The sequence below is a fragment of the Leptidea sinapis genome, chromosome 40 (assembly GCF_905404315.1).
Source record: "Leptidea sinapis chromosome 40, ilLepSina1.1, whole genome shotgun sequence".
Classification (NCBI taxonomy): domain Eukaryota; kingdom Metazoa; phylum Arthropoda; class Insecta; order Lepidoptera; family Pieridae; genus Leptidea; species Leptidea sinapis.
The window spans coordinates 5,002,847-5,029,062 of record NC_066304.1 but is presented as its reverse complement, the minus strand read 5'-3'; the positions used below and the strand labels follow the sequence as shown (position 1 = coordinate 5,029,062).

The following is a 26,216-nucleotide window of genomic DNA, read 5'->3' as shown; positions in this document are numbered from 1 at the left end:
CTTATAATTGGCATATTAGTAGCCACACTATCCAACTTGTTTTTAAATTATCTAACAATAAATTAAAAAGTAATAATAAAATACTTATATATCAATTTATAAAAAAAATAGGCTAATCTATGAAAAATATACTTATGTTTACCTTAATGATTTTAATTTTAATGCTTGACTTAAGGCATCAGTTAGTTTTTGGGCCGGACACATCTCAAGACTTACAGACGCTAGATGGACCATTCATACCACAACATGGAAGGGACCTGCAGGAAAGAGAAATGTGGGCAGACCACATAAAAGGTGGACCGATGAGATTAGAGAGATTGGCGGAACTAACTGGCTCGAAAAGGGAAAAATTGAAAGGAATGGAAGAGGCCTTTACCCAACTGGGATCCATTTGAAAATTCTAAAGAAAACTAACATAGTGCATGCATTATAACTTACTAACATAAAAGTTAATAATAAAATAATCATGTTTGTCGACTAACCGTATTAACACCCTAACACGAAAATGTAGAAAATCAAATGGAAAATCATTAATAAAGGCTTTATTATTATTAAACCTTAATGATTTTCTGATGTTCATGTATTCAAAATATGTAAACTTACAGCTGTAATTACAGTAATAATTAATGCCAATGCTATGCATACCTATAAGTTACTTTTTTACACTTTTTAGTTGCCTAATACGGCAATTGATAAAATAAATTCAAGACCACATATAAAGTAGAATCGCGAAAAAGTATTACCCAGCAAGCATACGGCGCAAATGTGCGCACTTTTCAAACCATACTCAAACAAGCATTCTTGGACCATACTTTGTTCTCAATATGACTCCATTAGCTCAAGCCTTACTCTTTGCTTTAGAAGAGGCCTTTGTCCAGCATTGGACGTCTTCCGGCTGATGATAATTATGATACTCTTTGCAACAGATGGTCGGATGACGAATTCTGGATAAAATTTAACCAAGCCACGACCTGCCGAATTGCTATTTTTTAAAGAATCATCAAATCTGTCATCAAGCTTAGCAGACGCATATCCGTACGCCATAGTTTATCCATTAACTTTTATCCATTTTTTTTCAATGAACTACAAACTCTTACCCTTGCTGATCACTGAATATTGATGGCCATTGAATCTGTCACTTTTTTTTAAGGGCCGATAGATTTCACTTATATGGATGTAAAAGCAGCTCTTTTGCTTTTCCGATTTTGGATAAGCTTTTTTAAGTTTGCCAATTTGTTGTTTCATCACTGGTGCTAGTTTTATTTCTTATATAATTTCGCGATAAGATGACTGTAACATAAAATGAAAAAGGCGCGTACACTTTTCTAAAAGGCCGTCAACGTTCCTGTGATTCCTCTGGTGTTGCAAGAGAATGTGGACGGCGATGATCACTTAACATCAGGTGACCCGTACGCTCGTTAATCGTAAAAAAATAATAAAATTATGTTTACCACCCTTACAGCTTTATCACGATGATTCTCTTTGAACTTGGTTGGTTATAGTCGTTAAAATATTTTTTCACCACTCCTTAGTAATTGGTCTTCCTCATAATTTTTTCCACTACTATACCAAATGATCCTTTCTGAATACAGATGTTTGTTTTGTTGTTGAAAAAAGCAAAACCGCTATAAGTATGTGTTGTTGTAAATTTTGAGGAGTAAATTATTAGCCCGCGATTTCTCTTGGATTCCATTATGAGATCGGATATTTTAATGGCACCAACTCGGGACTGTAAGTTTTAAATAAAAAAAAAATTGCATCGGTCCATAAACTGCGGAGATATAAAGTAACAAACATACAATACAGTAGAATGGAAAACTATCTCTTCCTGTATATGTATATCTTGTTGGTAAGCCCCTTCTAAATAAATAAATATAGGGAATCTGTTGTACCTAGGCCAGTTTTTTAGATATCTATTTATTTTTTTGACGAACTGTAGGTACTCAAACGATTTTTGCTTATTTTGAAAGGTCAATTATTTGAGTATTTACCACCACAATATCCATAATGTATATTTCATACTTACAACACGGACGAGTAAAAAAAAGGACTCCGTATCACCTTACATAACAGTGAAGCACCAAAACAAGCCGGTAAACGAGTAAATACATAGCCCCACGCACACAGTTACACTAATACAAGCCGATCGGCCGCCATTATGAGATTTGCCATCTTCTATGACAGATCAGTTTGCGTCGCAATAAAATATTTTAAAAATGCCGTCGTGCGTTGTGAAAAAGTGTAAAAACTATACTATAAAAGTATTTGTTGGGAGAAAAAATTGTGTAACTGGTATCCCCCGTAACCTAGTGGTTACAGTTAGTACACACACGAGCATAAAGGTTATTCACTTGCTAATATCACGGCGCGGAGTCCATACTTTTTTACTCGTCCGTGACTTACAAGTGTTTTAATAAATAAAACGAAAAAAGGGATTTATGGCCAAGGTATAACATACCCTATGTACTTAGGACAGTAAATCAAATCAAATCAAATCAAAAATTTTTTTATTTCATGGGTAAGTCATATTACACTTGAAATATGTATTTTTTTTTCATACAGCTCATTTGGAAGGCGGGTTTCCTCAGAGGAGAATGAGTAAGAAACTCTAAGGTTGCTCTTTTCAAAACGAGCAAGATAAGATTTTGCAATTTCTTATTTTTATTGCACTTTAGAAATCATTTCATAATATATGCAAAGTGACACAACAAAAATACTGAAACGTCAAAAACTGAAAGGCTTACACGAGTAAGGCAAAAAAAATTATATTAATAATTATAAATACAAGAGTTATTGAGAAAAGTAGATGCATCAATCTACACGTACCATAAATAAATTAAGGCATTATGCGAGCATTTTATTAAATAAAATATATAATAACTTTAACTTTAAGATAATTAATTATAGGAAATAAAAAAAAACATGAAGTAGACCTCCCGGTAACAAGATCATCCAGCCACCACATGTAGCACCCGTTCACGAGCATAACGCATGGACCAGCCATCGCCTCCCTCGACCATATTTTAGGGAAGGGAATGACCCGCCCCACGTCGCCGCCACAAGCAGAGGCATTTAAGCGAGCATGACGATGCCTGTCACGAGAAATCTACCAAATAACAAAAGAATGTTTATCTACATATTACGCAATACTTACTAAATGCCTTTACTTACTATATAATACTATGGTGTACCTAGAAACTGGGAGTTATTTATGGAAAATATAAGTATTCTTAACTAAAACCGTCCAACTTCAACAAAACGGTGGATTTCAAATAATTTGGGGTTACTTTTCTCCTAACTTTATGATTGTTTTAATACTCGTTAAAGAAAAGAACCAATGGCATATTAAAGTTCAGTGACTATTATAAAACGTCTAAAACTATCAGTCTTCAAAGCAATATGCTTTACTACTTACTTTTACTTATATTATAACTATTTTTTAACGTCGATAACACCAAAAACCGGCAAGTGGCTACTTCCAAACTGAATAGCCAGTAGTGACGTACACAATACACTAGACAATAGAATTTAACATCGTAGGAATTTTTGAAACCAGTAGGTAAGTACAACAGTAGGTACAAGGTTCCCCTATATACAGTGCTGACATCATGGGCCAAGAAATTCCGACGCCTACGGCTTCATCAGTTCGACGGTCCTATTTTTAAGTCGCCTCACGAGCTAACTTAATTTTATTATTTACGATATGTGCGCGAACCGATCGGTGACCAAGTTCGAGAGGTGGCGTTCGCGTCGATATAGCCAATTGCGCGACCGTAAAACGATAATCTCGTTAGGTAATTGTGCTTACTGCTGGATGTTAATTATTTCAAATTAAATTTTTCAAAAATCCCGAAAACGAGTGGTTTGGAGAACAAAACGCGGAGCGAAGACTTCCTCTTTTGAGGAAAGGAATTTACGAATTAAATTGTGATTTTCTTTTAATTTTAAAATTACATATATTCTAAATAAAAAAGACAAGGCTGTATGGCTTAGTTCCCTTGCCTGCTCTCTCGAGCGAATAATAAAAATAACAACTAGTTGTTTTCTGTTTTCGTTTCTTTAGCATAATTTGTTATTTGTACAGTACTCCATACGATTTTTAATTATTTAACTTGTAAGTCTTTTTGGCTTTAAATCTTCCATGCGACGATACAATATTTTAAAATGTCTCAGTAATGTTAGGATTTAGGACTTTATTTGATGAAAAAAAATGTTTTATGAATAAAAAAAGCTGTTGTAAATAAAATAAGAATTGATACTATTAGGAATAAAATAAAATGTCACATATGTTGGACTTCAGCAAAATATGCCGTGCTTGCCTCTCAGATGCTGGACCGCATAAGGACTTATTTTCAGTGTGCACTGCAGGAATTTTTAAATATTGCACATCTGTTGAGGTAACATTGTAAAACAGCATATTTATCTTATATAAAATCAAGAATATAATAATTAATTCATTGCTTTTTCAGATTTCAGATATGGACTTATTACCAAAACTAATATGTCAATCATGCTTGGAACTGTTGAATAAATTGTATTATTTTAAACAAGTAGTTGTACGTTCAAATGTAATACTAAAACAGCAGAGTAAGTTACAAGTAAGTTTATAGTATAAACAGAAACATATTTACATTATCCCTGATACTTAAATTCGTTATATAATAAATGTGTCTAAAAAATATAAAATCATCATCAGCCAGACGGCATCCACTGCTGGACAACAAACTCCCCCAAAGATCTCCATGACAATTAGTCATGTGTTGCCCTCATCCAACATATTCTGGCGATGTAGACCAGATCATTGATCCATCTTGTAGGCCTATCAACACTGCCAGCCAAAAGATATACCAAATTTATATTATTTTTTCATATGATGATATAGGGTCCTTGGGGTTCATCGGCACAAAAACTCATAAAAGAGCTATCCAGGCGTCTAACCGATTTGACAGGTGACCCAAGATCTGGTACGTACCTCTATGAAAGGATAAGTTTGGCTATACAAAGTGGTGACTTTGCCAGCTTCATGGGCACCTAACCTGCCGATAGCGATCTTAATGATATTTTCTATTTGTAATTAATTAATTTTATTAGATTATTTGAGTTTTGTTTTATTATTTTTTATATAACTAGCGTTATTAATTATTAAGTCATATTATTATTTTTTAATAATAAAATTATAAATAAAATGTATATATATATGTAAAGAGTGTATATATAATAAATAAATAAATAAAATTTTTCATATAATAATATAATTATAGAAATCCTTTTAAAGATTCATATTGTTATGTTTAAATATAAATTTTAAATTTACAAACAGTCAATGATTAGCAATTTATATTTAATTACAGAACAAAGATGAATCACAGCAAGTTGATAAAGTTCTAATTGATATGAATAATGTTGATGTGGGAGAGAAGATTGTTACTCCCGAGAAAGTGCAATCTGACACAAGTAATTATGAAAACAGTGAACAGTCTGTTACAGCATCTCTTATTAGGTGAGGTAATAAGCATTCATTTAATAAGTTTTGGATTCAATCACTGTTAACCCGTCCGTTGGACGGCCTATGTCCAGAAAGAGCATGGCGCTATGGCCAGTCTTAAGCCGCCGCGCGTTACCGACACCAAGTTCATCAGGCTCGGGATACACAATAAAATTTATTGCTTTTGAAGTGTTGAAAGCTGAAGCTTGTTTTGAAAAACGAATGTCAATGCTTTTGTTATTAAACAAGCTAGCCCTTTGTTAGATAACATAAACAATAAATACTGCCTAATTTAAACAAATTTCATTTAAAGAAGGGCTGTCATGCATTTTTTATGATTTTTTAGATTTACCTACATTTTGATTATTACTAATGAATGTAGTAATTTTGTATAACTAAAACATACTTCAAAGTTACCAATTAGTAATAGAATAGTTACTAAAACATCATAGAAAATACAAAAAAGAATTTTTAAATCGACTGCTACAGATTTTTTTTACGGCTGACCACATTTTGACGGCTTGTCGTATTTTACACAGATAAAGTTTTAAAATTAAATATTTTTACTTTTATAGTCTGATAAATTACCTTTCTTGTGGTTTAATAATTGCACTTAATTTTTAAGTGGGTTGCTTATGGTTAGCTAGTAAGTTAATTATGTTAAACACTCCATTCCATTATCATGATTTAATTTTAGCCTTTAAAAATAGAATTAATCAAAGTTTTTAATATGATAAACACATTCCGATGAACCTTAAAGCCTTGTGGTTAGTGACCCTGCCTACTTGGCTGTATGTCCCATTTCACATCCTGGCAGGCGCAAATATTTATATGATGAATATGAATGTTGTTTCAGAGTCTTAGATGTTTATATGTGTATTTATTGTACTAAATATATTGTTGTGGGAGATAATTTGTGTAGATGTGTGTCAATGTTATAATTTTTTTATTTTTTATTTATGTACATACTAGCTGACCCGGCAAACATTATATTGCCATATAAATTGCAGATTTCTTTTCTACTTATCTACTTGACACTTATTTTATATTTTGGATAATTCACACTATAGTTTTATAAATTATAGCCTATGAGTTATTCTGGTGTGTAATCTATATTATTATAATGTTTCATCAAAATCCATTCAATAGTTTTTGTGTTAGAGGGACAAACATACATCCAGACATACAAACTTTCACATTTATAATATTATTAGGATAATATGGTCAAATAAAACTTTAATATGTGAAAAATATGTATAAAAAAAATACACATTGTAGTGTAGAAAAATATTGATTATTGCAAAAAAAAAATACAATGATTAATAACTTAGATTCAGTTTCATTAACATTTGAATTGCAGTAAATAATCATGAACCTATTTTCTTAAAGTTTAATTTTTATTAAAGCTTTGTGCTGGCTGAAAGATCTGTCAACAGCACAGGATGTTATTGAAGCATATTTAAACTTTTACATAATTCTGAAAATGACTAAAGACATGAGATGAATGAGAAAAGGCCGGCAACACTCCTGTGATTCCTCTGGTGTTGCAAGAGATTGTGGGCGGCGGTGATCACTTAACAACAGGTGACCCGTACGCTCGTTTGTCCTCCTATTCCATAAAAAAAAAGAGTTAGGGCTTAGGCAGTCTATTCTTTCTTGTTCCACACAGCATGATGTTAATTTGTTTTGGGTAAAATTCTTTGTTTTTTCCTGTATGTAGTTTAACTTTTGCTTTGCAATGTCACATTCAAAAATTTTCTCTTCAATAGTCTTGAAATTACCATTCAGTGAACTGGAAGAATTTTCAAGTGCCTTTATCTGGAGTGATAAAAAGCAGTTATTGCTTTTTATTTATTTAAGCAAATCTTTTTTTTTCTTTGGCATTGCTGTCATCCTCCCTCTCTCTCTGTTCTCTGAACTGGCTCTTGCTGCTGCACCGGTTTTCTGTGGCAAAACGCAAAATTTCATTAGTATTTCATGGGACTGCAAATCTTTTCAAAAAGGAATTATGAAAATAACTAGTTTACTATCTATGGCCAGACACACTAAAACCATGTTTGTTTATAATTAGAAAGTAAGATGTGTTGCTTAGTTAGTTAAATATTGTTATTAGTTAGCTAAGTAAATATTGTATTACTTTCATAGTTTTAATTTTGTAAAAAGGATTTGCCCATTTATGATATTTAAAAAAATATGGGTATAATATTTTTTATGTAATATTGTATGTAAGTACTTACGGTTTTAACGACTACTTTAAGCGAAAAATTAAAAATTATACTATTTGAAAGCAGTTTTGCAGAATTTTACCCTCAAACTCATATGTACTTGTGCATTATAAATATGGTTATTTTAATGTATTTCAAAAAACGAGGTATAATAATTGTTTCAATATATATAGCAACATTCATAATAAGAACCTTTGAAAGTACTGTAGGTTTAAATGGATATCAAAGTTACAAAAGAAAATATTTGTTTGGTAAATAATTGGAACCTATCAAAATTAGATTAGTTTAGGATTGTTTTAAGATTGTCATCTAATTCTTTTTCCATTAAAACTATAAAGATAAAAACCTTGTTACTATTAAATGTTCTTATTAGTCACTAAAGCTGATTCAAATTTAGATAATATAAACTACTTGGCTATTTTTGATAAGAAATTAGAACAAAAACGGTAAATATAACTTAAATTAAACTAAAAATTTAACTGTCCAACTGGCGTTATGGGAAAATCCTATTCCAAAAGACATACAGAAAGGCTTGAGTACCATATTTTGCTCCTTTTTTTGTGAAAACAATTTTGCCATAGTTATTTTTTCGTTTAAGCGAGTTGTACATATAAATGAGTCATATCGATGAAAAATTATTTTAATGTGGACAACTCATCTTCTTGTGTGGTTTTTCATTGCATGGGAAGAAAAATTTTGGACAGCAGCAGTTAAACTAAAAAAAAAACTTAAGTTAAAACCAGTTCTGATATTCAAATTCAAATATTTTTATTCAAAATAGGATTTATAATCACTTATTGAACGTCAAAATCTACCACCCATTCAAAAGAGACTGCCTCAGACCTGAGAAGAATGGGCGCAAGAAACTCAGCGGGCTTTTTTTTTATATAAAATATGGATTACAATGTAATATCGTACAATAAACATTAATAATTAAAGAGCCTGAGGGTGTTCGCTTTAATCCCAGTCCGTGGTGTCATTAAGAAAATCGTTTATGCTATAATAACCTTTCCCATACAAACGTTTTTTAACAATTCTTTTAAATTTCGTAACACATTTGTTTTGTACATTTTCTGGGATCATATTGTAGAAGCATATACATCGCCCAACAAAAGACTTACTAACTCGACCCCACCGAGTAGTAGGCATAACAAATTTATGTTTGTTCCTCGTGTTAACATTATGAATGTCACAGTTTCTAGAAAACTCTTCAATGTGCTTATGAACATACCAGAACATTATCAAAAATGTATTGAGAAGCAACAGTCAAAATGTTTATTTCTTTAAATTTTTCTCTTAATGATTCTTTAGGACCTAGGTTATAAATCGCGCGAATAGCCCTCTTCTGCAGCACAAAGATAGTATTAATATCGGCCGCACTGCCCCATAACAATATACCATAGTACATAATACTATGAAAATAACTAAAGTATACTAATCTCGCCGTATCTATGTCAGTTAACCGTCTGATTTTCTTAACCGCATATGCTGCAGAACTAAGCCTATTCGCCAATCCTTCAGGTCCCACTGCAATTTGGAATCAAGAGTAATGCCAAGAAATATAGCAGATTCCACTGGTTTTACCACCTCTCCATTTAATAAAATATTCGCATCTACATTTTTGACATTTGGCGCGGTGAATTTAATATATTTGGTTAAGGACGCGTTTACGAATCCGACAAAAATAAGATATTTTTCGGTAGAGTTTGTGATGAAATTAAACTAAGTCTAACAAAACTAAAAATTGCCACAAATAGATTACTTCTTTATCTCCAATTAGCGGTAAATGTTTGCTTTGAAATTTTGATATTTTATGTCGTAAAAACGATTATCCGTTACCTCTTCACACAAAATTGACGAAATGGGGCTTCATTCAGGATCAGTTTTCTGCTACCACTTACACAATTTTGGCTCTTAAAACTTATGTAAGGAAAGCAGATATAATATTTTCAAAAACACGGGAAATAAATTAATGAATATCTAATAAATAATCTCAGAAAAAAATAAAAATTAATCGTCTAAAATTCATATATATTTCTGATAAGCATGAGCTTTAATGTGTTGTATTAAGGGTTATTTTATTTTGTCACTCCGTACGCATTGCACAGAAAGATCTATCGATATAACCTCAGTCCGCGCTCGGCCGCCGTTGTGGGTAGACACTGTGTCGGTTGTAAGCAGCAGCTCGTACTCGGAAAGATCGCTGTACGAACATGAATATTTTTTATATGCTATACAATACTGTCTTTGATACTTTACATATTTTGTACGCAGTCAGATTTTCAATAAATTATGTTTCTGTATTTTTTTGAAGAATTAGTTATTAATTTATAAGTTCATCTCTAAATATAAGGTCTAATCGAAATCCAAGATGGCGCTTATAAAATTGGCAACTTTTCTTCATGGGTGTCATTTTCATGGTTTTCGGGGTCAACAATAACGAATATCGGATCAAAATCGAAATCCAAGATGGCACCTATGAATTTTACCAACTTCTCTTCATGGGTGTCATTTTCATGGTTTTCGGGGTCAATAATAACGAATATCGGGTCAAAATCGAAATCCAAGATGGCGCCTATGAAATTTACCAACTTCTCTTCATGGGTGTCATTTTCATGGTTTTCGGGGTCAACAATAAAGAATATCGGGTCAAAATCGAAATCCAAGATGGCGCCTATGAAATTTACCAACTTCTCTTCATGGGTGTCATTTTCATGGTTTTCGGGGTCAACAATAACGAATATCGGGTCAAAATCGAAATCCAAGATGGCGCCGATGAAATTTACCTACTTCTCTTCATGGGTGTCAGTTTCATGTTTTTTTAATAATATTAATTAATAATTAAAAACTTTATTTGGTTCAAAAATACAGAAATCTTATTACTAATAACAATATTATGGACATTACAGAACCAAAATGGTGTCTAGTCCGCATTATGTTGGGAATTTTACTTCTCAACGATGGTATTCTCTAGACACCGAGACACAGACTTTGAGAATTAAATATTTATATATTTATAATCCCCCGGGTCTACTGCTACTATAAACACTGGCAGTAAATTTATATAAGTACAAAAAATAAAAAATTAAATTAAATCTGTTAGTAACTAATACTCTTCTCAATTTAAGGAAAATATTAATAACATAACATTAAATCATAATATCATAACATTGGTAAGTAATCGGCAAAATTTTTCTTATAAGTAAAATAACAATAGGTTTGAATAAATATTAGATCAGTCATAACTTTGACCTTTTAAACAAAATAAAATATATACATAAGACATCAATAAATCAGCTATAAAACCCAATGATGTTCTATACACATGTACATAAATAAATTTAAATGTTTTATAAAAAAATGACTCTGTTGTAAGTCTTATTACTCCACTGCTGAATATCTAAATGATCGGACAGCCTGGGACTAGATTGTGATTATTTTATAGCGATAGAAATGACTGTACAATATTCTATATTTTTATTGAAAAGAGCGCAAAAAAAGAATGTTGGGAGAGTTTCTTGCGCCGCTTCTTCTCTCTCTCAGAGCGCCATTTGTTTCCGAAACGGTAGTACTATCTAGTAGTTATTAGAAATGATATCAAAAAGAATTCTAAAGGAATCAATTTTGAGAAAACAATTAATGCCTTTTACATAAAAGCCTATGAAACTTACCAACTTCTTTACATGTGTCATTTTCATGGTTTTTGGGGTCAACTATATCGAATATCGGGTCAAAATCGAAATTGAAGATGACGACTATAAAATTTACCAATTTCTTATCATGGGTGTCATTTTCATGGATTTTGGGGTCAACAATAACGAATAGCGGGCCTAAATCGAAATCCATGATGGCGCCTATGAAATCTACAAAATTTTCTTCATGGGTGTCATTTACATCGTCAAAATTAGAATTAATTCATAAACTTAAATTATCTTATAAAAGGCATGTCTAACAATATCCCACATGCTAAAATACGTCTTCATTCCCTAAATATAGAAATATTTACGTTTCGACTTTTCACTCACAACATGTACAAAACAAATTCCGTTACCAATCTAATTAAAAAATCTCAAAATTTGATTTTGAAAGACCTATCTAATTGTTCTCTGCACCCTCGATAACCTCGTATACGATATCCATATTGTTGAAATCATAATTTTTCGCGGCGGCCATCTTGGATTAAAAAAAACTGCGTTTACTGCACACGACGTTATGCGACAGAATTGCCATCTAAAATTCTAATATTCTAAACTACTAAACGAATACATCAACCAATTATCAAAAATACAAAGGTATTAAAAAAATAAAAATTCAAACTTGCTAAAGTATCAAATTCATTTGATTCCCGCAATTAACTTTAAGTACGTGTATGTGTTTGAGCGGTGTCAGTGTAGTAGTGCGATTCGATACCTCTCTGTTTTAAGAACGCGTCCTTAATTAGTTAAGTTATTAAAAACCAGTTCCTGCAAAGTACCTTAAAACTAAACACGAAATCTAATAAATGATTATTGATAGCCAGATACTAGCTAGGAGGAAGAGGCGCGGCCCTGGACGTCCACCGAAGGACCCTGATGGCGCTAAGCGACGACTGGAACGTATGCGATGCATGAAGTGTGGGAAGAGTTTCCAGAAGTATGACAACTTTGAGGCTCACATGCGGGGGCATTTTGGAAAACTGGTATATATTTAACTATCGTCTTTCTACATATACAGGTTGTATGTAATCGTTAAGTATGAGAGGCTCTTTTGCACAGGATGTATAGATTATAGTAACCACAACAGCTACTCTTTCTGCCGTTAAGCAGTAATGTGTTAACATACACCGTAGCTAGTGAAATTACTGGGCAAATGGGACTTAACATTATGTCTCTAGGTGACGAGCGCAGTTGTAGTGCCGCTCAGTATTTTTGGGTCTTTCAAGAATCCTGAGCGGCTCTGCATTCTAATGGGTAGGGCGTATCAATTAACATTAGCTGAACGTCTTGCTCGTCTCGTCCCTTATGGTCATAAAAAAAGTGTGACCAGGCGATTATTCCGTAACTAGAACAGATATCCAAAAACTTTAATTAAACTGATATCGAAAATACACACATCAAAAAAGTGTAAGCGACATGTACTAATTTAAAATTCACATTATAACGTTGTATTTTATTTATTAAATAATATTTTTAGGATGTAAAAATAACAGCTGTTGTCTTTATAAGTTCTTTTAATAACAGAAATTAACAATATTAGAATATACTACTAAACATTTTTTAACAAAATGAAATTTCTAAAGAAAATGAATTTATTGTGAAACAATAGGATAATTTAATACAAAGTATGGCCTCCTCCAGATGAAACGAACAGGAAGTTCAGCTGATGGGAATTGATACGCTCTGCCCATTACAATGCAGTGCAGCTCAGGCACTACAACTGCGCTCGTCACCTTGAGACATAATTCATTCTCATTTGCCCAGTAATTTCACTAGCTACGCGCCCTTCAGACCGAAACAGTTATGCTTACACATTACTGCTTCACGGTAGAAATAGGCGCCGTTGTGGTACCCATAGTCTAGCCGGCATCCTGTGCAAAGGAGCACCTCCACGGGTAAATTTTGGAACGGAGCTGTTAGATCTTATATTTTTCTCAAAAATTTTCAGCCAGATATAAAATGCAAGTGTTGCGACAAGACATTCCTATCGCTGCGAAGTTTGAGTAGTCATATGAGGATTCACACGGCTGTCCGCAAGTACCAGTGCCTCACTTGCGGCAAGAGCTTTGCCTATCTCAATGTGTTGAAGAACCACGAACTTATACACGCCGGGATCAAGAAACACGAGTGCCATATGTGTGACGCTAAGTTTGTACAGGCCTATAATTTGAAGGTTAGTATAGGTATTTATAAAAATACGTTCAAGAACGAGTGGGTAGTTTTAAAAACAAGTGAAAGAAACACAATTTTTGCTAGGCGGCCATTTTGGAATTCGCCATCTTGGTTTTATTATTGATGAAAATTTCAAATCTAAGTAATACAGGTACTTCCCATTATGAAAAGACATTTATTTTCTAAAAATTGATTCCTTTAGAATTCTCCTTGATGTCATTTCTAATACTACCACCGCCTCGGAAACAAATGGCGCTCTGAAAGAGAAGAAGCAATGCAAGAAACTCTCTCGGCATTATTATTCGCGCTCTTTTTTCAATAATAATTAAATATATAATGTCACAGTTTCTAGAAAACTCTTCAATGTGCTTATGAACATACCAGAACATTATCAAAAATGTATTGAGAAGCAACAGTCAATATGTCAGTTCTACCACCTCTCCGTTTAATAAAATATTCGCATCTACATTTTTGACATTTGGCGCGGTAAATTTAATATATTTGTTTTTATGACTATTCAACAGTAAGTTATTGGCGCTTGACCAGCACACGATGTCAGATAGAGCATTGTTTACTTCGTCATATAAAACTTGGCTTCGTTTCACTTTGAATATAAGTGAAGTGTCATCCGCAAACAATACCACCTTGTGTTTTTTTTACAAGGTTAGGTAGATCATTTATATAAATTAGGAAGAGGAAGGGTCCAAGAATAGACCCTAGTGGTACCCCCATACCGAGAGGAGTCCCAGGAGATCTCCTGCAATTTCACATCGACCCTCTGGATCGTATTATTTAAATATGAGATCAGAAGATCGAGCGCAGATCCTCTTATACCATAGTGACATAGCTTCCAGACCAGCGTTGAATGTGGAACACAATCAAAAGCCTTAGATAAATCACAGAAGATGCCAAGTGCATTCTGTGATTCCTCCCAGGCCTCAAAAATATTCCTGATGAGTTCAACACCTGCATCCGTAGTCGAGCGTCCCCTAGTAAAGCCAAATTGTTTTATATGATACTTCATATAAGTTATTCTTAGGAAATCATAAGTTACTAAAATAATAAGTTACTACTTATAAGTGTCAAAGTGAGTAAGCAATTGGCTTAAAATATTTTTTTCAAAAATTTTACTTAGGGTCGGCAACACTGAAACAGGGCGATAGTTATTCGAGTCAGAAGTGCGATATTGTACTGTTGTCCCAGGTTGATCACTTAGATATTCAGCTGTGAAGTAGTAGAATTTACAGAGCCATTTTTTAATCAAACATTTAAATTTATTCATAGATACTGCCTGAACAGTGGCTCAGATTTGAAAGAGCGACATCTCAGGTAAATTTCCTAATATACAATATTTACTAAGGTTGAACAACTGTAAAGTAGATCCTGTAGATGGAGCCACAACATGCAAGTTGAACAAGATATACCAAAATTTACAACCCCTGCGTACTCGAACGGTTGGCTCCGTTGGAAAGAGTGCTCAGTGCTCAGTCGGTATCGCCCCATAGGTCGCGGGTTCGAGTCCCGCATCGTTCATAAATTTTGGTTACAAAATTAATTTGTATAAGAAAGAATTCCAAAGAAATAAATTTTAGATATAATTGCCTTTTAAGCAATGTTTAAAAAGGTATGTAAGTTGAAAACGATATTGTAATATTCGAATTTGCAAACTTACAGATTCACTTAGAAACACACACAAATGAGAAAAACTACAGTTGTTCACAATGTGGAAAGAAGTTTGCACAGCCCGGGAACCTAAAAGTACATCTGATTAGGCATACCGGTATCAAGAACTATGCCTGCCACCTGTGCGAGATGAGGTTCTATATTAAGGTAATTATTATTGTATATTCCTAAGTGGCTTCATTGTAGTGTACTTATATAATTGTCAATAATGACATGTTGTGGAAGTCCAGAGAAGGTGTAAAAGGTGAATAAATAGGGAAATGCTGCTAAATTAAATAAAAACAACAAATTTGTTTTTCCTTTGATGTGTCCATACATAATTTCTATGAGAGAATTTATTGATGCACGGTTTAACAGTTCTGCTGTGAAACAATTTCATTACGACAGCAGGGTGCATATTTTACGAAGTAATTTTTGATGTTATGATATATTATTGACAAATTCGTATAAACACATTATTTTATTTATTATATACAGAACAACGTCTGTCGGGTCAGCTAGCTAATAATAAATAAGGAATCTCGACTTTGACAAGTTGACATACATTACTATTGTTGTATTTGTAAACAGTGTGCTTTCCAGTTAAAACTAGTGTGGTAGTGGTGATCATTGTTTATTTTAATTTTATTTATATAATAGGTTTGCACAACAGAACTACAACAAATACACAATTAACAAAAAAAAACTATCAGTTGAATACGAAATAGGCTGCAACTCCACAAGGGTGTGTAGACAGCATGCTTAGCATAAATGAATAACTATTAAAATACAATAAAAATAGCGATTTTAAAACTAGCTTTAGGTAATGTAATATTTATTATAAAAGCAAAAAACAGACAAAATATATATTTAAGATTTTTTAATAGTTATTTATGCAACTGTTGTGTAATAAGGGGTATTAAAACACGAATGTGGATTTATATATGTGGATGATAATAGTATCACATGAGTGTTTTAATACCTAATTATCAACAGTTGCATACAATACTTTATCTACATCTAGGATTTGAATCCTCTAAAAGATTCTGAAACAGCTTACTGCTAACATTAAAACAGCCAGTCCTAGTAGTATAAATTATATCATTCATTACTGATTATATACAAATAAACTAAGTATTAATGAAAGAATTACTTATTTTAGTAGTAATTTACATTTTGTATAGTGCAATTATTATAATTCAGTTGAATATTAGGCGGTGTGCTGTCAAAACTTGAATCGCTCATTTTTGTAAACAAAAAAATAAAAATATCGAAGTAAAATGGCGGGGATTCGAATAAGCTACTTTTTTTTAGGGCGCGCGACGTTCTGGTAGTGTGGAACGCGCATAAACGAAAATGTTCTTTTTTCAAAATTCATACAGATACCACGCATCGAGCAATAAGAATGTGGCTGAATTGAAACTCTTAGCGCATGAAGGGATCGAAAAAAAAACATAGGAGTGTTGTAATGAAATTCAGTACAACATTACAACACTCGTTTGGATGATGTAATGGTTATTAGAACATTGGGTGTTTTAATGTTGGCAATAAGCTAACTGTTTCAGAATCTTTAATAGCCTTTCCGCATCGGCCGTGCCCGCGGGCATTGGTAATTCAAAAAACAATGAGAGCGGCTGTGCCGCGGGGCACTCTTTTACCTCATCCAGTTTTCACCCTTATTAGGTGTACAAGATGGTTTATTTGCCTACGCAGTTATGAACGAGTGAATTCCCAAACACAATTCGATCCGTTACGATTCAAGGCCACCAATATTCGACGTCATAGCTTTACGGACAAAGCACTTATGTGTCCACTTGTTCCCGGCCGGCGCAGCGAGCGGTCGTTATCAAGACTTTACACGAAGATCGTTCTTTGTGGAGATTTAAGCTTTATTTTATAATTAACATATACTATTCATTACAAAAACATAAAAGGAAATAAATAAAACAAGTAATTAACAATAATAACAATATTTATTTTAAAATATACCTATTTTTACACTTTTTTTCGAATGAAAAGTCTGTGTGAAATAAAAAAGAAAGACAATGGTCTTAGTCTTTATACATGGTCTTATAGCTTGTTTCAATAGCTTTCAGTGACAGTCACTCAAATCACCCTAGTTATAAGCATTTTATAACTACACGTAAAATAATACACACGGGGAAAATGCCGCGAAAATGCCGGAAGCTTGCCGATCTACAGTGTACAGCGAGATCCGGAGCGCGCCGATTCGGAAAGGATAGAGGATTTAAAGCATTGGTGTAGATAAAATAATTTAAAATAATTAAAGAATTTATATAAAGTAGATTACCATTTACACACAGATGAACTGTGGATGTCAGGTACTTCAATATTTTCGAGTAGTAGGTCATTATATTGACGACAAATTCTATCGATAGGGTTATGGAAGGACACGCTATTATTACAGAACGGGAAAAGTCTGTTCATGTCTTGAAGACCGATTGGGAACTCTTAGATGAAAATCCGACAAGAGGGTAGTAGAATCGAGTATTTTAAAAAACCAAACCAAATCATCAATACGCGAAGAAGACGTCTTTGAATAGACCATAGTTTCTCAACCTTATTTTGCTCACCCACTTTGAGAATATTATGTTTTTTTCTAGAGTATTTTCGTGTATTTTTTGCCTTTTTAGACTATATTGTTTAATCTTCCCACGCCACATCTGCGCCATCTCAATGCCCCCTAGTATTCTCTGGGTCTTCTACTGCCCCCCCGAAAGTCTCAAACGCCCACGGGGAGGCGTTATCGCCCACGTTGAGAACCTATGGAATAGACTCAAGCATATCAGTATAAGTATCATATTGAGGTGACCAGACAAAGGAGGCGTACTCGAGTAGGCTCAACAGTAAACTATATGGTGTTTTCTCGGACCAATACGACTTAGTTACCTTCAAGCATACCTTACGTTAAAGGCCGGCAACGCATCTCTTGACACCTGTTGTTGCGGATGTTCGTGGTGGGATGCCTCACCCCTCCCCATCACGTGAGGGATTTTACATAAAAAAACGTACTACAATACTGTTCGTTGAGTACATATGTCTTGCCCCGTCTCTTTTCTGTTGGAGCGTCATTTGTGTCCGAAGCGGTCGTATCAGAAAATATATGCCTTATAACACTATTAGTATTGATATTAATACTTGAAATGATATGAGACTGGAATCAAGTCTCACATTAATTCAGGTAGTAGTAAAGTTATGTTTAATTTCCGCATTTATATCAGCACCTCTAAGATTGAAATGACCTCAAATATATTCATGACAAATAATATTTTCAGGCAGATTTAGTGAAGCACATGAGATCCCACTCAACAGACAAGCCATTCTCGTGTCAGTTCTGCGATAAAACTTTTAAGAGTAGAAGTTTTCAAGCGATACACATGAGAACCCACACTGGTATGTTAATTATAAACCACGAAAGACCGCTTATTTTTATATTGGTAACTCAACCTAGCCAAGTTTTACGGAGATGAGCTTTTTAGCATTTCAGATTGATTCAGGGTCTATAGTACTAGGGCATCACACTGGATGCTAAATTTGCCTAAACAGCTTTCGTTATAGCCACCAAATGTTGGAAAAACCTGCCTCCAGCATGACGTGACCTCAGTACAATTTCAAACTTTCAATGAAATATGGAGACATGTAATAACCAGTCAGATTGGTCAGCTCTGGTTAATAAATAATAGAACTTAACAGTAATAAGGTTTTTTTTTCTTTATTGATTAAGGGGCTTTTATACGTATGTACATGTCAGCCCCATTATAATCAAAGTACATTAAAAAGACAAAAGAAAATTCTTAACTTAACAAACTAAAAAAAAAGTTAATAAAACGAAAGGCAAGTTATATCTATAGTGTTCAACAAATAAGACTTATGGATTCAAACAGACTTATGGCATCAAATCTGTTCAAACCCATAAGTCTTACAATTTTGTCTCTACTAGACTGAAATCGGACACATTCCTTTAACAAGTGCTCAACATCCTCAATTGTTCCACATGACTCACATAGAGGTGACTCCGCAATTTTCATTAAAAATTTAAACTTAGTCAAAGGCATGTGTCCGGATCTCAGTCTGTGAGCAATAACAATCAACCTCCTTTTAATCCAGTAATTAGGTTGGATTTTGTCTTTGTTTTATTATTTAAGATATTATGTTTGGATAAATATTTATAAGTTTCTAATAATTTATAACTGAACATCGTGACGTCGAGGATCAAACGGGAGTTACTGAAAATCAGTGCTGTGACCATGGTCACTGATTTTCAGCTGCTATTTATTTTTGTTTTGTAAAATATGTTCTAGGCTTAGATTAAGGATTGGTCTCCGCTGCGCTCCAACTAGATACCGCACTACCTGAGAACAATAGCTTTTTTTGCTTGTGTGATTGGAATCTTGACACTGGCATGGCATCTTTCAAATTTTGTAACATACACTTCAGAAATAAAATTTCTACATTAAAATTAATAAAATACAAAATACTTACTGACGATACGTGATCCCAGTGCCTTTTTTATTTCTTGTAGTAGTTTTTTACAAAGTTTTACTACGCATCCCGGCATTTTAGTTTCAATTATTATTAGCGAAGTTTAACAGAACATGTGGGACGTCAACGTCACACATTGTCCGAGACTGGCTTGAGTACGCCCACTTGGGCGTAGTATTAGTTGCCGCACTTTACGAATACGCCAGCGACATCGTTGCAGCGCAGGGGAGACCAATTTTTAATCTAAGGTTCTAGTTTAGTTTAAGTTTTTTTAGTAAATAAAAATATTATTTAAATTTCACAGGAGAGAGGCCGTATGCATGCGATCTTTGCCCGAAGAAGTTCATGGCTCGGAAGGACTTGAGGAACCACCGGATGATCCATACCGGGGAGAAGCCGCACAAATGTACGCACTGCGGGCAGGCGTTCATACAGAAGTGTGCTCTCAACCGACACATGAGGGGACACGGGAAACACGACGAGACGCTGCCTCGAGCGGTGGAGGCGGCGCCACTGACCATGGCATACACGCACCATCAGTGGCATCCAGATGCTTGAAGTACTTATCCATCGTTCTCTTTTTTTTATGATAATAAGGTGCAAGACGAGCAGGACGTTCAGGTGATGGTTCAGCTCAGGATTCTTGAAGAACCCAAAAATTCTGAGCGGCACTACAACTGCGCTCGTCACCTTGAGACATAAGATGTTAAGTCTCATTTGCCCAGTAATTTCACTAGCTACGGAGCCCTTCACACCGAATCACAGTAATGCTTATACATTACTGCTTCACGGCAGAAATAGGCGCCGTTGTGGTACCCATAATCTAGCCAGCATGCTGTACAAAGGTGCCTCCCACTAGTAATTAAGTTTGCTTATATAGAAAAATCCACCTCGACACAGTGAATTTCCTGAGGTACTTTTTCTATTAATATACAATCGTATATACGTACATAGGCACATCTGTCATATCCATAATGTTAACACCAGGAACAGACATACACTTATAATGCCTACTACTCGGCTAAGTCGAGTTACTAAGTCTTCTGTGGTGTATAATAAGCTTTTACCAACAAGATCCCAGAAAATGTTCAAAACAAAATTATTACGATATTCAAAAGAATTGTTAACAACAAAATCATATCTGGGTTTGACAGTCTAATGGCTGTTCCCAATATTCAGTCTATCTCTTACTTGAGATAAAAATCGTAACTATCGTTGACTTTCCTGTCCCACTTAACTTATCGACGGTAACTCACCTTAACCGTACACGATGTCAGTCAATGGGACGACGTATAGCTTACCAGCGATAGAAGTTTGTATGGAAATTGCAATTCACGCGACCCACTATAAGGCGATACGCATGACTTATCGGGTATATTGGGACAGCTTCAGATTATTGACAGTAGAAGGTAGTACTTTATCTCTATCTGTAGATAGTATATTGGGAATGGCCGTTAGTCAAAACAAAATATTTATATGAACAGGATATCTGTATGTGTGTGTGTGTGTCTATGTATAGTTTTATGATTTATGTTGTATATATTATATTTAATTTACACAAATAAAATTTTATGTACGATGCAGGACTCGAACCCACGACCTCCGGCGTTGCGTGCCGGTGCTCTAACCTATAAGTCATATTATTTATTTTTAAGCTAATAATTTGTCAGTGAAAAAGTCTCATTAATAATTTTAATTCATTTTAAACATTAAGATAAAATATGTACACAATTTAATGATCTTTCGTCTGGTTCCTAATGAATAGAAAAAAATAATTGTAAATAAATATTATAATCGTCAAATATTAAGAGAAAAATAAAACATGATACAAATATATTGAGTATTTTATTTCAGTCTAATAATACAACTTTAAAATAAATAATTTATAATATAAATTAAAGATTAATGTATTTATAATTCATGCTTTCAATTTTTTTTCACAATTCCAAACAGATCATCCAATAGGAAATGGGATATGTGTATAAGATATCCAAAGCGTTTCCATAGTCATTCACTCTAAGCTTATAAGTAAATGCAAGGTCACCTTCCATAATGAGTGAGAAGTTAATAATAGATATAATTTTAAGTAACATCATAAACAACTTTTAGCTTTACTTGGTCAAATTATTATTGACAGAAACAATTTTTATTTAATACCTTATTTATTTGGCTATACTTACAGCAATTCACATCAGCACATTGACAATAATCAAAGAGGTTGAAAATACTACTTAAATAAGAGGGGCGACTGCCTAAATAAAAATTTAAATTTAGTTTAGTATGACACGTGCAGTCATTTGACATAAGTTTGAAATAGTAAATTGGCTTCGAAGAAGCTGGGGGTCATTAATAGAGCACGGCAATACTTCAAGCCGACACACATACTAGCACTCTACAAAGCGCAGGTCCGGCCACACATGGAGTATTGCTGTCATCTCTGGTCTGGCGCACCCCAGTATCAGCTCGTAGCATTTGACCGCGTGCAACGCAGAGCAGCTCGAATTGTCGCGGACCCAGTGCTCTGTGAACGGCTGGATCACTTGGCGTTGCGTAGAGACGTCGCTTCATTGTGTGTCTTCTACCGCATTTATCACGGGGAGTGTTCCGAAGAGCTGTTTAACCTGATTCCTGCAGCCGAATTCCACCTTCGCACGACACGCCACAAGTTAGGATATCATCCCCACCATCTGCATGTGTGGCGGTCCTCCACAGTGCGGTTTTCAAGAAACTTTCTCCCTCGTACTACAAAGCTTCCTTGTGCGGTGTTTCCGGGACGATACGACATGGGTACCTTCAAAAAAAGCGCGTACACCTTCCTTAAAGGCCGGCAACGCTCTTGTGATTCCTCTGGTGTGGTGAGGTGACCCGTACGCTCGTTTGTCCTCCTATTTCATAAAAAAAAAAGTAATTCCAATGTGGCGACGAAGTATAATCCGGCTAAGTTTGAAAGCAAACATATGCTTAAAACGTAGTGGATTTCGGCTATCTCCATTTTTGACAAGATTATAGCCGTCATCTGTCAATCTATCAATGACTGCACGTTAGTTAGAGAGTTTCGCTAGGCTGACAATAATATAATATTTAAACTTTGCCATTTTAAATATGCCTACAAATATACACAGCATTCTCATATAAAGATAAATTACATTTTTTTTTCACCATTTCATTGAGATCTTGAATGGAAATGTTTCCTTCAAACTAGTAAATGTGTAAAGCAGCAGCCAAGATTTTTTCTGCAATACAATAAATTTAATATCATTTAGGTTTATGTTTGATTATTATACAGCGTGTGGCTATATTGTCGTCATTAGGTACCTAAATGAAAACAGGGGTAGAGCTACCTAAATAGCTAAGCTAGCTAAGCTAAATCATAAAAAAATAATTCTAAAATTTTAAGTAAATAATTGAAATTTAGAAATTATCAAACAAACAAATTATATATTTAGGAAACAAAATTTTAATCACCTTGCGTGGTGTCGCAGAAGACGATACGAAGTAGGACGTATCAATACTTAAGCAATACGTAGTCTACGCTAGCGCACGGCTACTAGATTCCTTACAGGTTGTTCCGAAATGATATAATGGAAAATTGATTTATTTTGGTGAATTATGTATTTTATTTTTGAATACTTTTTAATGATCACGGTTAAGTAGTTCTACGCGTGTGTTATGTATAAGCTAATTGTGAATTTTAAAGACAGTTTCTTTACTTATAGAAAATCTCTTTAATGAAATGTCAAATATTTTAATAAAAAATGACTGCACTAATATTAAGCAGTTAGACTTCTCAAAGATATTCATAAAAACCTTGCTTCCCTTTCTACAACATTAACAATATCATTAACATTAATCGAAATTTGGAAGCACCTGTTATACCTCTTGTACTGAAATGGTACTTCAGTTCATTTGACATTGTTGATAGTATTTTAATATTATTAAATATAGATAATAAATGATAACTAGAACACTTGATTTTGCATTGCAGCCTTGATCACTCATATCGACAATAAAGGAGTGGGGAAAAAAAGAGTTAAAACTCATCATTCTGAGTGTATAGGATAATCTGTTATAATCGTGGAAAATAAATGGAAAAGAGCCATTATATTTTACTGATCTGTTATGTGTCAGCGATCAGTTTTACTCATAAACTTAGTATACTAGCGTAATAGACAAATACTCTCCTCGTTGCGGCGAGACTAAATTTACAGATGCGTTAGTGAGTTAGTTGAGTGTGTAGTATTTTGCTTTTAGTCAATCCCTATCCATATAGCCGAATGGTTAGTGACACTGACTACTAAGCTAGAGGTACCGGGTTCGAATCCCGGTAGGTGCAATCATATGATGAATATAGATGTTTGTTTCCGAGTCATGGAAGTTTATATGTATGTTTATGTAAGTATATTGTATTAAATATATTGTTGTCTTGTACCCATATTACAGGCTATGCCTAGAATGGGACAAGATAATAAGTGTAAAAGTGTGTCAATAAAAAAAATACTATGACAAATATTGATAAACAGCATCATATTCACGTATACAATATTTTATTTTCTAACACATATTTTTTTAAATTAATATAATCTTTAGAAAATAGTTGACTATGTATGTAAAATGTAATATTTTATTGCATGAAAGTAGTATTGAAGAGTCGGTATTTACCTGTGAAATGTTTCTTTGGTTTGATTGTTGCTCTATTATGTAACAACACAATCTGATACAGAACACGACACCATTATATTTTTAATTAAAATTTATCCATTAAAACACAGAACAATAACGATAAAAACAAAAATTAAAATGGGGTCCAATTTGACAGGAGACTAATGGACACTAAATTGTTTCAAAACGGTTTCATGGTATTCCGTCTGTTTCTCACACCTCGGTTTTTCCGTAAGGATAGTTATCTCACTAAGTTTATGGTTTTAGTATGAGATGACAGGCTATTACGTTATGTGAGTTACAAATTCTACCTAACTGAACATCAATCTAGCTATAGCATGTCTTCTTTTTTGTTTTTGCTTTTGTTTCTATACAGAAAAGAGTGTCTTAGCTATTTATAATAGTTACTTATTTGACTAGAGAAAGAAATCATGGGTACTGAGATGTTATACGGCATATTTAGAAATAAAATGTGAAAAGCCTCCAACAATCCAAAGATTTTACAACAATGCCTTACATAACAGGTAAAATCTTATCATGCACCTTCATATGACGTTTCAATGTTCCTCTCTGAGTAAAACTTTGCTCACAAACACTACACTTATGCAACCGTTCCCCTGTGTGTATTCTATGATGATCTGTTAGTCTTCGCTTCGATAAGAAATTCTTCGGACAATACATACAGCTATATGGCCGCTCTCCTGAGTGAATCCTTTGGTGTTCCACTAGAGTAGACCTTGTTGAAAATGATTTAGCGCACACTTCACACTTGTATAACTTAATACCTTCATGTATTAGCATGTGTTTGGACAGATTATACTTGTCCGTAAATGGATAGTTGCATATTTGGCAAATGTACCGTCTATCTGAGTGGCATTTGGCGACATGAGTTTTCAGGGTTCTTTTTGTAAAGAACTTCTTCCCGCAGTGTTCACAAGTAAAGCACCTTTCTCGGTTCTCCTTATGGACTTCAAGGTGGACCTGAGACAATATAATACAAATATTCTTTTGAAACCTTTAAAAAAGTTAATAATTCTAAAATATTTTAAATGTCCATTAGTATCCGTCTCAGCAATAGGTGAACCAAAATCGAACTTGCACTATAAAAAGGCTGGAGCACCTCAGGGCTGTGTTTTTGGTCCTATATTATAATAAACTTTTTCAGATCTCCCCATTGAAAACGACATCAAAATCACAACATATTATGCTGAAAATATAGACACACATAGCACATAGGACCTACTGCAGTTTATTTCCACACAAATTACTCTGAAGGAAGAAAATCCTTCCATCAAACAGAAAAGAGATTAATATCAAGTTTCAGAACCGGCACAGATATTGAATAATATATAGACTACCTAAAGAAATATCTGGGAAAACTTACTAAGAAAAACAACAATTATGAAGAAGTAAGCAACCAGATAAATATAGCATGTAAAAATTTTGGTCCCAAAATTTTGGTGCCAAACCTGGATTTACACAAAATAAATGCTTCAATCAAAACTATGGGCAGAGGGTAGGGTAGGTAGGGGTAGAAAGAAATGATCTGAAATGAATTAAAATGATTTAGCCTGGGTCTCATATATCAGCTGTCATAGTAAAGGTTAAAGTCAAATTTAACATTACCCGTAACTGACTTAAACATAGACTGGAATGTGTTGCACCATTGTATTCCGTGGCAACTGAAAGTGAAATATCAAGTCAATATAGAATATTTCTTATAAACTTTTGACAGGTCGCTATTTAACTACTAAATATTAACAATAGATAAAACCGGCCTAGATTGGACAGTTACGGTTCTAAAAACTGTCATAT

The 26,216-nt window shown here is 33.9% G+C and overlaps 2 protein-coding genes across 5 annotated transcripts in view; one reads left to right on the top strand and one right to left on the bottom strand.

Moving 5' to 3' along the window:
• Positions 1-26,216, bottom strand: part of LOC126976405 (zinc finger protein OZF-like) — a 132,895-nt gene that overhangs the window by 102,563 nt on the left and 4,116 nt on the right. Inside the window, exon 6 of one of the 2 annotated variants that reach the window (XR_007731901.1) lies at positions 22,364-25,382. Coding sequence is in view for 1 of the 2 variants with exons in the window: in XM_050824719.1 (XP_050680676.1) it covers positions 24,915-25,382 (468 nt within the window). In the remaining variant the exon portion in view is untranslated. Of the gene's footprint in view, positions 1-21,572; positions 25,383-26,216 lie in introns of those variants that run through there. The other variant, XM_050824719.1, reaches the window with a different exon arrangement.
• Positions 4,072-21,579, top strand: LOC126976403 (zinc finger protein 431-like). Of its 3 annotated transcripts, XM_050824715.1 has the most exons (9): positions 4,072-4,397; positions 4,470-4,598; positions 5,352-5,500; positions 12,226-12,388; positions 13,354-13,578; positions 15,252-15,407; positions 18,536-18,653; positions 20,047-20,301; positions 21,327-21,579. In XM_050824715.1, the coding sequence occupies exons 1-8, from the start codon at positions 4,278-4,280 to the stop codon at positions 20,298-20,300; spliced, it is 1,314 nt and encodes a 437-aa protein (XP_050680672.1). In that variant the 5' UTR covers positions 4,072-4,277; the 3' UTR covers position 20,301; positions 21,327-21,579. The 3 variants fall into 3 exon arrangements, with proteins under 3 accessions (XP_050680672.1, XP_050680673.1, XP_050680674.1); XM_050824716.1 differs by lacking the exon at positions 4,072-4,397 and having other exon boundaries at positions 4,470-4,587; positions 20,047-21,579; XM_050824717.1 differs by lacking the exons at positions 4,072-4,397; positions 4,470-4,598 and having other exon boundaries at positions 5,446-5,505; positions 12,230-12,388; positions 20,047-21,579.